The sequence below is a fragment of the Epinephelus moara genome, chromosome 9 (assembly GCF_006386435.1).
Source record: "Epinephelus moara isolate mb chromosome 9, YSFRI_EMoa_1.0, whole genome shotgun sequence".
NCBI classification, from domain to species: domain Eukaryota; kingdom Metazoa; phylum Chordata; class Actinopteri; order Perciformes; family Serranidae; genus Epinephelus; species Epinephelus moara.
Genome location: NC_065514.1, coordinates 39,015,346 through 39,032,691, shown reverse-complemented (window position 1 = coordinate 39,032,691; position 17,346 = coordinate 39,015,346). Strand labels below are relative to the sequence as shown.

The window sequence follows — 17,346 nt, the reverse complement described above, 5'->3', positions numbered from 1 at the left end:
AGCTTTTGGTGTGAATGTACAGTAAGAACGCTCTTAAGCCTCCCGTGAAAGAAAAACGCGTTTCCCAGATTCACACTTAGCTTAGGAAGATCTTTCACTAAGAAGGAGTTGTAAGATCGAGCTGACCCGCTCTTAACAGTCTTCTTAGCAACCAAACACTCACAGATCCAGCCGCGTCAGGCAAATTAATATTACACTAAGCAAGGAGATATTAAAACAGTGCGCACCGTGTATATTTTGATCTATTTTATACTTCAGATTTATATTGTTTAGCATTAATTGGTGACAGAAAAGAAGAATTTTCATTCTGCAGGGAAATGCGCGTCCTTACTGTTCATATTGAATCTTGAATCCATATGTTTTATGAAGACCCTATGTGCGCTCAAAGCTGTGGCACAAGTTAGGCACCGAAATCTGGTGGAAGAAAAATAATAATAAGAAAAATAAGTATGAGGAATAACGTGTGTTCCTGTAGGCTATGTGCTTAGCACATCAGGCACACAAATTAAATGAATCATCATGACCAGGGCTTGACGCTAACTTTTTTCCCAAAGGAGCACATGTGCTCCTAAGTTGAAAAAGTAAGGAGCGCACAAAGAACTTTAGGGGCACAATGTAAATTGATCAAATAATGTGTTTTCCGTAATAAACGTGATGCAAATAGACATTAACAAGCAAAATTATTTAATGAATTTGTATACAAAATGTACAGAAAGGTAAAATCATCAAGTTTTGAAAAAGTATTGCAATTTAATTTTGTCTTTAATGTTATCTTATATATATTATCTTTGCAATATGATTATCTTATATAATGTTATTACTATCCTAAAACATTCTCCAGGTCCTCTGAAACTCTGCAGGACTTATTTCCACCCTGCCCAGCAATGGTACCGTGGCGAACGGTCCCTAACTGCGGGGAGAACGGAGCAGGCTTCCTCGGAGGTCCGCCGCTTTTCCCGGTCCCTCGTCTCCGCCACACTTTGACTTATTTCCACCCAGCCGACAGCCTGGCCATGGAGCACGGTCTCTAACTGCATCAATAAGTGATTAACATAGGGGGGATCAAAATAAAATAAATAAATAAAATAAAAATCAACCAGCCACCCTCCTCCCCTGACAGTCCCTTCATAAGTAACGAACAGTCCCTAAAGTGCAGTGAGGTTTGTGGACCGTTACCTGCCACAAACAGAGAAATGTGAACGGCTCGTTTCTCCTCTGACATGCCACATACCTGTGTGCCGCCACGGCTCGCTTGTCCAGGTACTACTGGGCAGTCATGACACCAACGAAAGAGGAAATTACTGGACCTGGAGTCGGACTTCTCTGTCGCTGGTAAGCCATTATCTTGCGCCGCAGAGCACTATGAGCCTCCGCCATATTCCTGTCTGTGACCCCCGTTCAACCCACAACCACCAGAATTCGCCTTTCCTTTCTGCTGCTGGTTGAAACGTGATAATAGGGGCGCCCCAGCGCCCACTCCACTAACTTGACGTGGAAATGAGCGGTAGTCTAGAAAACTGGCGAGTTTTTTTTTGTTCGTTTTTTTGGGTTTTTTTGGAGGGCGCTCGTGCACCCTCACATATATTGGGCCCTAAAACACAAAGTTGTTTTTAAGGGGCAAGGGATGCTTGAAAACTCACGAAACGTGGCACACATATCAGAAGACCCAAATTGTGTTGTCTATGTGATTTTTGTGCTTTGATGTGCCGAGATGGCTCAACAGCACCCCCTACAAATTCTCAATGAAGCAGCTCTCGAAGCTGGTTTCATCTGCATGTATGAAACTTGGTAGGCACTTGAAACACTCTAAAATGTACAAAAAAGCCTCTTAGAGCCATGCTCTAAACCCAACAGCACGTCGGCCATTTTCAATTTACTTGTGCCACTTTTGTGCGTTTTTGGCCATTTCCAGGGTTATTCTTTAACGAACTAGTCCTACAGATTCAATCTGACCGACTTCAAAGTTGGTGTTAGAATGACCATAGCGGCTGGATGATGCAGTAAGACAGCAGTCAAAAGGCAATTGTACGGTGCACCATATCATGGGTGTTTATTCACCAAACCAGAAAAACAAAACACATACAGCGGTACAGGCATGGCAGCATTTACAGATGGGAGACCTGACCAGCAACAAGGACAGATGGAAACTGGCGCCTTTTATACCCTATCACTGGTGCACTTGATTGGATGCTCCCATTAACAGGTTTTTTTAACAAAATATATTATCTCATGGCTAATCACCACAGACAATATAACCAGCATAGAATTACCATAATATTTACCATGACTGCTGTACTGCTATTTACCCCCCCAGAATAAACACAAACCCACTACAATAAATATACATATATACACCAACTACCAAACTCCCCTCTTCCTATCCCATCACTTAGTCTCTCCTGGAACCTTTAAGTTGGTGTTCGTACCCCCGGGGACTCTTTTGGCCGAACACCCTGGAGGAGACACAGGAAGGACAGGTAAGAATCTACACAAACAACTCAAACACAGCCCGCAACTTTAACACACTAATGAACACTTTCACATTGCAATATTAAAGCACATTTATGTTATGTCTGATGAACCAAAACTCAACAGCACTCAACTGTTGTCTATCAATTATGAACCTTGTAGGTACACACACAGTATTGTCTACTCTAACTCCCTCCCCCCCTCAGGTGAAGCAGATCATCCACAACCGCACCTGACAGAAGACAACACACATCACCAATCACTACTCATCAATTTCACCATGGTTTGAAATGTTCATCCGCATCACATATTCAATAAAGCTCATGTGCAAATATGCAATGTGCAAACTGCTCTGTGCAAATCATGCTAATAAAGTGCAACTATCACCATGAAAGTGCCATGTGCCATTATTAAAGTGCCTAATTAAGTTGTTTGTTTAAAAGTGACATTCATACACAGACCCAGTTGTGCAATATTTACAAGGCCAAAGCCATCAGTCACTAGTAACGAAGGGCTCTTCGTTACAGTTGGTCTGTCCCATTTGAAAGATCTTAAGGATGAAAAGTTATTACAGGCTTGGGTTTTTGTCAATCTGTGTGACTGTGGCAAGGCATTAAACTTCCATGTGTCGCTATGAAATAGGAAGAGGTTCGTAACTCCAGCATACATTGTTCAATCTTCCCCAACCTTCACAGGATTGATGACAGTCCAGCTCTGAACACATCTATATGACAATATTCAGTATTACACATAGCGCCACCTACTGGCAAGAGGAAGTATGTCTTTTCAGACACTTATTTGATTTACCTGAAATTTACATGCTGTGTCTATATTTGGTGTATAAAAGCATGACGTAGCATTAGTGCCTTCTCCAGCACCCCCTAGTGGAAAGAGGAAATGTTACAAATTGTGAAACAGGTCATTCCAGCACTATATGAAAGATATGCCAGCTTTCTTCTGCATGCGGTGCCTGACTTTGAGGAAAATGAACTGCCGTGCAGCTGGCAGCCGGCCAGCAACCCTCAGTTGCACACAGGTGCAACGGCCCATTCATCGCTGCTTGCAGCTTTAATTATTATTCTTAATTTTTTTGGGGGGGTGTAACATACCCAAAAACTCGTAAAACTTTGTACACAAAAAAAAAAAAGGCTCAATAGTGCCCCCTACAAAATTTCTACGAAACAGCCCCCAAAGCTGGTTTCACCAACATGTACAAAAGTTGGTAGGCACATGTAACACCCCAAGCTGTACAAAAAAGTCTCTTGGAGCCATACCCTAAACCCAACAGGAATTTGGCCATTTTGAATTAAAGGTGTAAATTTTGTGCATTTCTGGCCATTTCCAGGGATCGTACTTAAACTAACTCCTCCTAGAGATTTAATTCGATCGACTTCAAAGTTGGTCTGCCACATGGAAAGACCTTAAAGATGAAAAGTTGCATTTTCATCAAACACTGTGACTGTGGCAAGGCTTCAAACATAGCCGTTTTACCATGAAACAGGAAATGGTTTGTAACTCGAGCATACATGGTCCTATCTGTCCCAAACTTCACATGATTGGTGACAGTCCTGCCCTGAACACATCTACATGGTTTGTAACTTGAGCATACATGTTCCAATCTGCCCCAAAATTCAAATGATTGATGACAGTCCTGCCCTGAACACATCTACATGCCAAAAATTAGTGCCCCCTATAACAGTGCCCCCTACTGGCAACAGGAAATGACATGTTTTATACTTTGATGTACATCTCCTACAACGTTCACCAGACCCACCTGAAAGTAGGGATGGGGCCGATCCGATCCACTATCGGTATCGGGTTCCGATACCAACGTAATTCACGGATCGGAAATTTCCGATCCACCTGCGGAAATTTCCGATCCACAAGCTCATAGCGCCACGGCCACACCGGACGCAGAAGCGCTGCGAATAGCCTCGAAGCGAAGCCAGTTTCCTTTCGGTGCCCACGTTAACCGATTGTGTCATCCACACCGGCCGCGCTGCACAGCTCCGCGGCCGGCGCGGCATCTGGTCTATTTTCTGCGTGAGCCGCGAGCGAATGTGTCAAGCCGGGCAGGAAGTCAAACAAAGGAACAACAACAGCATCCGGTCAATTTTCAGAATAAAACAAATTTCACACGCAAACAGAGAGAGATACCCATGATGGAAAAACAGCCCCAAATGTGACGGAGACAACAGCTGGGAGCAGAAGCACTTGTCGACCGGCGTGGAGAAATGCGCGTCTGATGTGAACGGTCTCGCGCGAGAATTTCAGTGAGCTGCGCTTCGCAGCACTTTGTTGGCAGTGTGGCCCTGGCGTAGTGCTGCGCAGCACAAGAACGGCTTACCGGCGACAGAGAAGTCCGACTCCAGGTCCAATAATGTCCTCTTCTTGGCGTCATGACTGCCCAAAAGTACCTGAACAGCTGAACTGTGGCGGCACACAGGTATGTGACGTGTCAGAGGAGAAACGAGCTGTTCACATTTCTCTCTTTGTGGCAGGTAACGGCCCAGAAACCTCACTGCACTTTAGGGACTGTTCGTTACTTATGAAGGGACTGTCAGGGGAGGAGGGTGGCTGGTTGATTTTTATTTCATTTATTTATTTTATTTTGATACCCCTATGTTAATCACTTACTGATGCCGTTTTTGAAGTATGAATAAGTCAATAAGTAATTTATTCCATTGAAATATCATTGATGTATTATAGAAAAATGATCTTTTTATAAATGACAAAAAAAATCTGCCTCATTTTCGCTGTCATGATATTACTCAGAACCATGATACTTTCACTGGTATCGTACCCTGGGTCCCAATTTTGGTACCGTGACAACACTACTACATAGTAGTGTCTACTTGATTTGTATCTGTGCTGTTCAGATTAATATGACAGGTACTTTTTGTTTCTTGATAGTGTATATTGCACTAGGAGTTTAACACTGTCTTGGAATTTAATAAATATTGACAATCAATTTGAAACCCTTACAGTTGCATATTTGTTTTCAGGATGGGATTTTTCCTGTGAACAGGATTTCCTGCTTTTCTGACCTTATACTTACCTCAAGTTGCATACATACGTACATATCATACTTTCCTGTAGAGAGGAGTTTATTACAGCCTCATATAAAATCAACAATAATGATAATAATAATATTAAAGCAAACAGAGCTCTGGTATCGGAATAGTATTGGTATCGGCAGATATCCAAATTCAGGTATCGCGATCAGATCGGAAGTGAAAAAATGTGGATCGGTGCATCCCTACCTGAAAGTTGGCCAAAACAGCCATGAGACCTTGATGATGTTTTATTGTGAAAACTGAGATTTTTTTGACACTATGGTGGCGCGGCGAATTTCGATGTTTTGACAAGACAACATAAAGTGCTGTAAATTGACACGACATGGTCAGATCTTTGCAAAATATCACACATATAATAACAGTCATGGCCCAAGGACATCTACAAAGGGATTAATCAGGGATTAATCAGACCCACCTCCAATATGCTAATCGAAAATCCTAAAACCTTGATGATACCTAGAAATTAAAATTTTGAGTTTTCATTTAACGCCATCACTGTGGTGCCGCAGTATTCGCCATGAAACAGGAAGTTGTTTTTGAGGGGCAAGGGATGCTTGAAAACTCACAAAACTTGGCACACTCATCAGAAGTCCTAAAATGTGTTATAATATTTATTAACTGATAATCTGATTTTTTTTTTTCCTTTGATGTGCCAAAAGGACTCGGTAGCACCCCCTAGAAAATTTCAACAAAGCATTATTTGGCCATTTCCAGGTGTCATACTTCAACAAACTCCTCCTTCAGATTTGACCTGATTGACTTCAAAGTTGGTTGGTCCCATCTACAGACCTTGGACATCAAAAGTTGCTTAAAGTTCGAGTTTTCATCAAACTGTGTGACTGTGGCGAGGTGTCAAATGTCAATGTTTCGCCATCACACAGGAAGTGGGTTGTAACTCCAGCATACATGGTCCAATCTGCCCCAAACTCCACATGCTTTATAAGGCATGCAAATTAGGTGTCATGGTGATTGCGCCACCTTCTGGCAACAGGAAGTACGCATTTTCAGACAATTAATTTTTTGTTTACATGAAATTTACAAGGTGGGGTCTACAACTGATCTACAACAACATGACTTATAATTAGTGTGTTCGCCAGCCCCCCATAGTTGAAACAGGAAGTTGTACTAACTGTTAAATACGCCATTCCAGCGCCCACACTATGAAAGATATACCATCTCAATCCTGCATGCAGCGTCTGACTTTTACAGAAACGAATCGCCGCTTCAGCCGGTGTCCTGCCAGCACTTCATGGTTGCAAGAAGGTGCATGGGCCCGTTCATTGCTGCTTGCAGCTTTAATTTTATTTGAAATTATTGTAGTTTTTGAGAAATAATTTTATGAGACAAAGGTAAAAAACACTCCTTTATTATCAGGGCTGGGCTATATAAGAAAAAAAGAGGTTAGAATGATGATCTGAGAAGCACTTTTGGAGAAGCATATTGGCACCTTCACTCTATTCTCATAACTTTGACTTTTGTCACACAATGGTATTATATAATATATATTTGTACCTGCTGGATGTGCTCTAGAGCCACAGGGGTTGCCTGAGTGAAGACCTCAATGCGGATGTTATGACCAGGGTCCTCCAGGATCAAACAGCCAATGTCAAACCACCTGGAGACAATAAAAGGATTCTGAAAATGTACAGGTCCTGGCATTCATGTGGATGCCACTTGATGCACCCCATCCACTGGGACACCGCTGCAGACCAAATACACCCCCTCATGGCATCCGACAAATGCCTGATCAGATTGGGATCTGGGAAATTAGGAGGCCAGGTCAACACCTTTAGCTCTCTGTCACATTTCTTGGTACCTGGTCTGCAACGGTGTTTGGGTGGTTTGGGTGTTATTCACTTCATCTGCCACACACACAGACACAGACACAGACACACACACACACACACACACACACACACACACACACACACACACACACACACAGAGTTTCAACTCTTAGTGTATATGTATGTGTATATAAAAAGTATCTATCCATCTATCTATCCATCTGTGTGTGTGTGCTGGTGTCAGAGGCACGGTGTGATTTAGTCAAGTAGGACATGTTCCTGGATCAACCTCCCATACTGATCCTAGATAAACATTGGCTTCAACCAATCACAGCCCTCTGACATCATCAGTGTGCTGCTCCTGTGCTTCTTTCAAAATTCCTTTGTGCTTCTTCAGGGCTAAGTTTAGTTTTAAAAATTGAAGTTAATACAACTGAACAAAACACTTAGTTACACTGAACATAATTAGGGCTGTGCGATATGACGATATATATCGTGTGACGAGAAAAATGTCTATTGTCTATTGTCGTTTATATCGTTGTGATGCAAATTACACTTTTTATGGCAATATTTTTCCTCATTTGGAGTCTGTCCATCTTTTGCACGGATCTCATTGATAAATTACTCTTCTTGGCTTTTTAATTCGCGAAGCTTTTACGGCACAGTAACATAACAAGTTTATATAACTCCGCTGTCTGTCTCTGCTGCGCTGCACACACTGAGCGCGCAGAGAGCAGAGACGCAGCGAGACAGTGACAATATTCAGACCAAATCAGGTAGTGCGGAGTACAGCCTCAGTGTTGAGTGGAGGTGTGTGGGGGTGTGGGCGTGTTTGTGCTTTAGAACATAACTGCTGTGAAACAATCAGAAAATAACGTTTTATTGATCTGATTCACCAGCTTTCTCGCTACCAGCGCTCCCTCTCTTCACTCACTCTCTAGCTTGCTCGACCACAGCTGCTCGCTCTCTCTCTCTCTCTCTTTATCTCTCGGCCTCTTTAAAATGAGTCGGTTGCCCCCAAGTTTTTATTCATCGGATTAAAATGTGCTATATCGTGATATGTATCGTTATCGGGATATGAAATGACCTATATCATTTGGTCATATCGCCCAGCCCTAAACATAATCCTTATGAGCTGCTGCAGGGTTAGCTAGTTAGCTTGCTAACTAGGAAAACTATGCTAACGAGTAATTTTATATTAACTCTTTCAATTTGATTGTAATTATAAAGCCCAATATCACAAATCACAATTTGCCTCAGAGGGCTTTGCAGCATACGACATCCCTCTGTGCTTGGATCCTCACTGCTTCCCAAGAGGCTAGAATATTGCTCACTAAGATTAAAGAGTCAAGGCCAAAACACACCGGTGCCGTACGACGCGCATCAAAACAGCCGCCCCCATTATTTTCTATTTACAAACACCGGTGGCGGCTCGACACGTGTCGACGTGCTGCACCGCGGCACTTTATGCTATTGTCCTATTTTTCCAGCGTCGGCGCCCTTGAAAAAGCGCTATTTTGTACTTCCCAGCCTAGCGGACTGGAGTGTGCAATAGAAATCTGGTTGACGCCCCACAACGCGACGCTTTTTGTGTGTGTTGGGGGCGCCACTTGACTCGCGTCAATGACGCCGTCGTCATATGACGCCGTCGTCATATGACGCCGCCGGTGTGTTTTGGCCTTCAGGATGTTATCACACGTCAGTTGAAAGTTTTGTGCTCCACTATCTCGCAGATTTACTTATATCGCAGAAGTGCCTGGATAGTGTGACGTGTGTGGTTGTGCTGCTGCCGTGGTCCTGCCTGATGCCTCCTGCTGCTGTTATCATTAGTCATACTTCTACTGTTATTATACACAGATGATTACTGTCACAAATGTATACTATCAGATATTAATATATACTTTCAACATATTGTACCACAATAGCCGTAATTATCATTATAACATTATTACTTCAATTAATGTTGTAAGCTACTGTTACCGTCTGTCCTGCATCTTTCTCTGTCCCCGTCCCTCTTTCTGTCTTATTGTGTCATATGGATTACGACATCTATTGCACGCCTGTCCATCCTGGAAGAGGGATCCCTCCTCAGTTGCTCTTCCTGAGGTTTCTACCATTTTCTTTCCCCTGTTAAAGGTTTTTTTGGGGGGAGTTTTTCCTTATCCGCTGCGAGGGTCCTAAGGACAGAGGGATGTCAAATGCTGTAAAGCCCTCTGAGGCAAATTGTGATTTGTGATAATGGGCTTTATAAATAAAATTGATTGATTGATTGATTGATTGAAAGTTAATGTGTTTAACACACTTTCCCTCTGTTTTTATACCTTATGCAAAAGTTCTTTTTTTTGCAAGACTGTAGTGCTAATGTTGATACTGGACCACCACTGCCCTATTTCATGTTGGCCCAGGGCCATCATCACCATGTTGATCCTGGATAGATTTGTTTTGTTAATACAGGACCATCATTGCCATTGACTCTGAATCATTTGTTTATGTTGACAGAGGATGATAACATGGCAGTGATGGTCCTGGATCAATGTAAGCTCTCCTAGCCAAGATCAACATGACAATGATGGTCCAGGATCAACATATACAAATAATCCCAGGTTAACATAGTGATGATGGTCCTGGATCAATTTACACAGATTATCCAGGGTCAGCGTGGCAGTGATGGTCAGGCTTACTTGTCAGTATGGCCAACCTAGAAAGAAAGGTTGCTCACCAATGTTCTAGCCTATTGGCAAGCTTACTCATAAGCATAGCCTACCTAATTAGACAGCAAACTTGCTAATATTCCAGCATATGGCATCCTTACTTGTTAGCATAGTCTTCCTAGTTAGCAAGCTAACTCGCTAACCCTGCAGCAGCTCACAAGGATTAAGTTAAATGTTACTGAGGATTTTTTTTCACTTGTACTAACTAAACTTAGTTCTAAAGAAGCACAAAGGAATTTTGAAAAAAAGCACAGGAGCAGCACACTGATGACGTCAGAGGGCTGTGATTGGTTGATCCCAATGTTGTTGCAAGAAAAAAGTAACAGGTTTTTAGAATATTACCAAAAAATTAGGAAACCCCCTGATATGAATTTAACTGTTTGTGTTTTGCTTTTGTTTTTTTCTAATGTCCTTTCTTACTTCATTTTAAGATTTCTAAATATCAATGTATTGCTGTTATAACTATTTAATTTTCATCTTTAATAGAATGTCAATCGTCTTTCATTGCAATTGATGTTTTCAGCTCTCATGTATTGTTGTGTTCTGGTTTTATACCTGGCACTTTTGTACATTGATTTGTTGAATAAAGTATCTAATTAAAAAAAAGTTGTTCCAATATGGGATGTTGATCCAGGAACATGTCCTCTTTGGCTGAATCATGTCGTGCAGTGTCAGAGGTCTTCTTACTTGTCAGGAAAGAGCTCAGCAATGAAGTTTTCCAAAGAGACCACTGGCTGCTTCTCATGAATCACATTAGCTCGACGAAGGCTGTCAATACGTTCCTGAGCCCCCTGCACACACATACAAATGCCAACACTCAGATTGTGCATGACTGAAATTAAAGACCCTTTAGCTGCTTGAAACTAAGCTCCAATCCTGCAGGGTTTGTTTAACACATGGTTTACCTTTTAGAATCCGTTGGGCAGGGAAGGATGAAGGGTTAAGTGGACAAATGTAGTGCCTGACCTGTAAGCCAAATTTTCCACTGAACACTTTCGGAATAGTACCTTTACCTGTACCTTTTGACCAAACCAGACTTGGTGATTGTTGGAACAGTGGACTACCCCAACTAACAAGACTAGTCAAGACAGTTTTGTTGAGTTTTATTTTGTTTCTGTTAAGTTTAAATGAAGTGTGTTTTATGAACAGTGTAAATCTAACTGATGAAAACAATAATGAAAATTCCTCATCAACAACCTTTTTTCCATGACGAAAATGAGACAATGACGAGCTAAAAATAGATCTTGATAACAAAAACTAAGACGAAATCTATATTTCATTTTTGTTGACGAGACCAAACATAACGAAAATGAAAGCTGAGAGCAGCCATGATTGTAATTATCTTCAAATGATGCATGAGCTGAACTGCAGCGCAGCAAGCAGCCACTGGCTGGTGGTCTTCAAAGCTGACCCCTGCAAGACACCATTCAGTCCGGACTGGAGAAGGTTTATGGTTTGATGCTGTTTGACAAGCTGGTAGAAGGCTCAGTTATCTTTGAGTGTAGCTGTGCTGTGTAAGTAAACAGTCTGAACGTAGATCAGTTTTCTGACAGTGATCAAAGTTTAGTTCCAACCACCAACTCTGTGAGAGGACACAAGTTTAAACCTCAAGACTAACATGTTGCAGATTAAGTAAGAATTCAGGCTTTAATTAAGTTATTTTCTGCTTCTTAACAGTCAGATGGATAAGTCAGAGTTCACAATGAACCTGGGTGCAAATCCTAGTTGTCTCAGATTAGTTATTTGTGTTGTCTAGCCTTATAAAAGAGAATGATCAGCTCAAAATTAAAATTGACGACCTCGAGAACAGATCCAGGAGGTGCAACATTCAGATAACGGGCATACCAGAAAAAACCGAGGGCACTCAGCCTACTTTGTTCATTGAATCCTGCTTACAAGAAATACTCGGTACTTCGCTTTGCCGCGGATTATAGCAACTTCACCGCTAAAAGACGACGGGAATATGCCCAGGCCATGGAAAGAGCCAGAAAGCTAGGCTTCACCACCATTTTGCTTTATCCGGCAAAACTCAAGCTATCCTGCGGCGCTGAGGCAAGATCTTTATTATTACTCTAGCATTGTGACATTACAATGTGTGGTCTTTCTCGGGCTCTGATGACTTAACTCTGCCTATTTGGTCCTTAAAGAAAGACTCCTAGATTTTGATGTTTTCTACACAGAACAGATAAGCCTTGTACAGCCATGTGAATTGTCTGTTGCATAATTTATGTTGATAAATTTAGTTAAATGCGGATGGAAAACACTTCCTTTACGTTACTTGTAATTGTAATTGGGAGCGGTGGACTGCCCTGGACGAGCCAGCTATCTCAGTGTCAAGTGTTGTAGTATAAGCGTGGGCGATGGTTCACTTTTGAGGACTGTCAGGGATTTGGGGATTTATAATAAGATATGGTATCTTTGTTAGTTATTTTTGTTTTGTGGGGTTATCTGGGATATGACGACTGGGTTATGGGGGGTGTTAGATCTCTGATTTATTTGTTTTTGGTAATTATAATGCGCAATATATTTTTTGTTATACCCACACGACTACGATTACTGTGACCAGTTGGAACATTAACGGCCTGAATGGTCCAATAAAACGCGCTGCTTGTTTAGACTTTTTGGAGAGACATGAAATTCAGGTGGCGCATATTCAGGAATCCCATCTCATCTGTCAGGATTGTCATCGCTTCGCTAACAAGGATTATTATACCACTGCTGCAGCCTCACTTAACTCTAACAGCTGCGGTGCTTTAGTGGTCCTTAAGCACAACCTTTCTGTAAACATCATAGAAACTTCATAGATGGCTGTGTTGCTTATATTAACCCTTGCTTATTCACCATTAACAGCCACAAGATGGCGCTTTAACACAACTTTACTCAGAAACACAGAGTTTTGCATTTACTTCAGAGAAGCCTTCACACTCTTTATCTCTGAAAATACTAGGTCAACTAATGACCCCCGGATTCTTTGGGGTGACATTAGGGTGTATAAGACTATTCCTCTCACCTTAATAAATTTAGACTAAAACAAATTAATTATTATGAGTCTACTTTATACTCTTTAGAACAAGACCAACAAAAGAAGGGCTTTCAAGGATATGGGAAAAAACAAATTGAATCCATTAAAATAAAATTAAATTCTCTCTTAAGAACTAGAGCAGAATCCTACGGAGTCCCCAAAAAAGAAAAAAAAAAAACTATCTCGTGCGCACGAGATAATGTAACTCGAGCACAAGATAAGGTAACTCGAGCACAAGATAGTATCTCGTGCGCATGAGATATGCTAAATCGAGGGCACGAGATACTAAAACGTGCGCTCGACATACAATTATTTCCCACGCTGAAAGCTCAGACAGGTCACTGTCTGAGTCAGTAACATGGCTGTGTACTATTTATGGACGAGGTTACGTTACAGCGCAGCCAGGCAGCATTGGAATTTTTGTTGGGAGGGGCGGGTGAAGCACGCACACTTATCAATGATTAAGGATTTGATTTGAAGTTATTTTATAATAACATGCAGTTATAAGAGAACTAGAATGTTTTGTTAAGAAAATGAAACTTTGATAACTAAATCAAGCCATTTAAGGAACAATATAACCCTGTCTGCAGGGACGAACGGACCGCATAATGGGGTCAAATGGATCATGTGCATAATTAACCACAAAACAAGCAAATACTTCATCTTAATGACATATAACACTCATTATGCTTCAGCTGAATTCTCTAAGCAAATGACCATGTTGAATTGAAATTGAAAATAAATTGAAAAATGTCCGCAATTTTATGAAATTGCTCCAATGCGTTAACCAATCTTTGTGCATAATCACACAGCCTGATATGCCCTGCAAACACAGTGGGACTATTTTCTGAAAGCACAGAGCAAAGAAATGTATCCACCCCCCCCCCCTCTCCAGTCTGCTGTCAGCAGGAGCGGGGATTTCAGCACCACGGACAGCACGCGTACAAAGCCCTGACAAGCGTCTCCTTTAAATGTGTTTGCTGCTAGATAAATTATACATAGCCTAATAAATAAAGACAGTGACATATTTTCAATAAAAAACAATGAGTTGAATGTTCATTTCAAGCTTTTGTAGTACAACGAATTTCGGAATAGTGCGAGTGACGGAGAGCGGGCGGCAGTGTTTGATGCAGGAAACTCGATATGGACTTGAAAATCAATTTCGGAGTTGGGGGGTTTCGGAATGGAGGGCTGTCCCCTGTTGGAACATTGTGTGCGCACAGCCCTTCACCACCTGGATCCTAAAATAAACACCTGTTTTATTACATAATCATGCTTCCGTGTTGCGCCATTCAAATAACAAGAATTGCGGTTTAATACTCTTAATTATAACAGCCAGCTTATTGAAAAATGACTGACTTACATTTATCTCTTTCATATCATTAATGCATAGATCTATGCTTTTGATGTTATATGCAGCCTGCCTGACTACATACAGAGGCCCTGGACCTGCTGCGCTCAGAGGTGGAGCGGCGTTTTGACCAGGAGGGACTCCGCGTAGCTGCAGGGCGAGAGCAGGCAGTTCTTGAGGCGGCTCAGGGGAAACGAGTGGATGCGGGTTCCCCGGAACTGACCCCCTTTCCACGAGAGTGGCTAATAGAGCTTAGATCGGGCCCAAAAAATCCAGCCCGACTCGGCCCGAGCAGGTTATGTCCGGGACCGTCCGGCCCATTCAATTAACTGTAATTATGGGCCCGAGCCCGATTTAAACCCGACATTTTTCAATAAGCATAATCACACAGCCTAATATCCAGGTGGTGAAGGGCTGTGCGCGCACAATGTTCCAATAGAGGACAGCCCTCCATTCCGAAACACCCCCCCACTCCGAAATTGATTTTCAAGTCCATATCGAGTTTCCTGCATCAAACACTGCCGTCCGCTCGCACAATTCCGAAATTCGTTGTACTACAAAAGCTTGAAATGAACGTTCAACTTGGAGCAATTTCATACAATTGCGGACATTTAACATGAGAAACTAATTTCAATTCAACATGGTCATCTGCTTAGAGGATTCAGCTGAAGCATAATGAGTGTTATATGTAATTTAGATGAAGTATTTGCTTGTTTTGTGGTTAATTATGCACATGATCCATTTGACCCCATCATGCGGTTCGTTCGTCCCTGCAGACAGGGTTATATTGTTCCTTAAATGGCTTGATTTAGTTATCAAAGTTTCATTTTCTTAACAAAACATTCTAGTTCTCTTATAACTGCTTGTTATTATAAAATAACTTCAAATCAAATCCTTAATCATTGATAAGTGTGCGTGCTTCCCCCGCCCCTCCCAACAAAAATTTCGCTCGCTCAGAATTTCATTCTTTTTATTCTAAGTTGTATACTTTGGAAATTCCCTTTGACAAAACAAAGTGTCGAATTTATTTACAGAATGTAACACTTCCTACCCTCTCTTTCGAGGAATCTAATGATTTGGGAGCTCCTATTACACTAACTGAATTTAAGGAAGCCATTATGAGGATGAAAAGGGGTAAATCACCAGGATGGGACGGGATCCCATCGGAATTTTATACCACCTTTTGGTATCTGTTAGGTCAGTTTCTACTAGATATGATTAATTATTTATCACTTGAACCATTTGCACAAACTATTCGAGAGCACCCATTCATTTATCCAATAACTTTTAATAATACTCACTTCATTTCTCTTTATGCGGATAACATTTTATTATTCATCGACAAAGCTCCCATTTCTATTCCTCATATTTTAAACACCTCTACAGATTTCAGTTCCTGGTCGGGTTATAAAATAAATTCGACCAAGTCAGCACTTTTATCACTGAATCAATATTTTTTACCAAGTTCTTACCATCATATATCCCTATAGTTAAACATTTTAAGTACTTAGGAATTTACATTTTTCCCTCCTTAAATACAATCATCTTGAAAAATTTTATGGGTATTTATTCAAGTGTGGAATCTGACCTTAACAGATGGACTCATCTCACCAAATTTTTACAGACTCGATTATCAATTGTGAAGATGGATGTCCTACCCAGGATTAACTTCTTTTCATCTATGTTACCCCTCCCTTCCCCATCTAACTATTGGAACAAACTCAATTCGTTAATCTCTCAATTCATGGGGGGGGGGAGGGGAGCAACTACGCATAAAAATGGCCACATTACAAAGGCATAAATCTAAGGGCGGTCTCTCTGTACCAAATTTAAAATTTTATTTTTGGGCTTTTGTTTTGAGGCCTCTATCTACCTGGCTTAACCCAGAAGTTGAAGTGTCTTGGAAACTTTTTGAATTTAGCCTCTCCACGTAGATTAGAGGACTTGATTTATTCTAATATCCCTCTTAAACAATCTGAACTCCGCCTTGGTCCAATCATATCTTTTCTACTGTCGACATGGCGCACTACAGAAAAGAAATGCAAAACTATTCTCAAATGGCATCTTAACAGCCCAATATTTAATAATTGTTTTTTAGTTACTCGGGTGGTATCATTTTCATCATCTACTTGGACATGCAAAGGAGTACATAAACTGGCAGATATTTTTATTTATCTTAGATCATTTAATGATATCCGTGCTAGCTATGACCTACCTGGATCGACATTTTTTCTGTACCTCCAATTAAGATCATCACTAAAAGCATACGGTGTCCCATGGAATGAGCCACTGAAAACACATCAACTACATTCTATTTTGTTTGTACAAGGTCAAACAAGTGGTCTGGTTTCTAAACTGTATTCATTGTTTTCTGTATCTTCTTATAAACCTCTGTATATTGAACAAGTTTGGACCAAAGACCTGGAACATCTGACTGATAATGAGCCACTGGACTGGGACATCTGGAAATGTATAACTGATACCTCCAAAAATCCTAATCATCAGCAGATTCATCTTAATTTTTCACTCATCTCACTCCCAAGAACGCTTTCTGATAAAACTTAATCCACTACCAACATGCACTCTTTGTACAGGCGGACTTGATAGCTCTTTTATGCACATGTTTTGGTTCTGTAAGGATGTATCTATCTTTTGGAGATCAGTTTGTTCTGTTTTAAGAAGAATAGTGGAATGTGAGGTACCATGCACCCCTACTGTTACGCTCCTTAAAGGGCCAGTGTGTAAAATGGGTTGAAAACAGTGACATCAGTGGTCAAATTCTAGATTGCAGGGCTCACTCGCTCACCCCTCCCATCGGGTAAATGACGGTGGCCTCGTAGGGACAAAAAGCCTTGCGCACGAGTTTTTCAGGAGTAGGTCTATCTAGCGACGAGGTGAATGTTTATTTAGAAATCTAAACCATGTTACG

The 17,346-nt window shown here is 41.3% G+C and overlaps 1 protein-coding gene across 7 annotated transcripts in view; it reads right to left on the bottom strand.

The window, feature by feature from the left end:
* Positions 1-17,346, bottom strand: part of prrc1 (proline-rich coiled-coil 1) — a 69,543-nt gene that overhangs the window by 13,411 nt on the left and 38,786 nt on the right. For 4 of the 7 annotated variants that reach the window (XM_050052814.1, XM_050052812.1, XM_050052811.1 and 1 more), the window contains 2 exons: positions 10,732-10,835; positions 7,059-7,161 (listed from right to left, as the gene is read on the bottom strand). The exons of 1 other annotated variant lie outside the window; for it this stretch is intronic. In XM_050052814.1, coding sequence (XP_049908771.1) covers positions 7,059-7,161; positions 10,732-10,835 — 207 coding nt within the window. Of the gene's footprint in view, positions 1-2,026; positions 2,454-3,276; positions 3,351-7,058; positions 7,162-10,731; positions 10,836-17,346 lie in introns of those variants that run through there. 2 more of the 7 variants (XM_050052815.1, XM_050052816.1) reach the window with 2 other exon arrangements.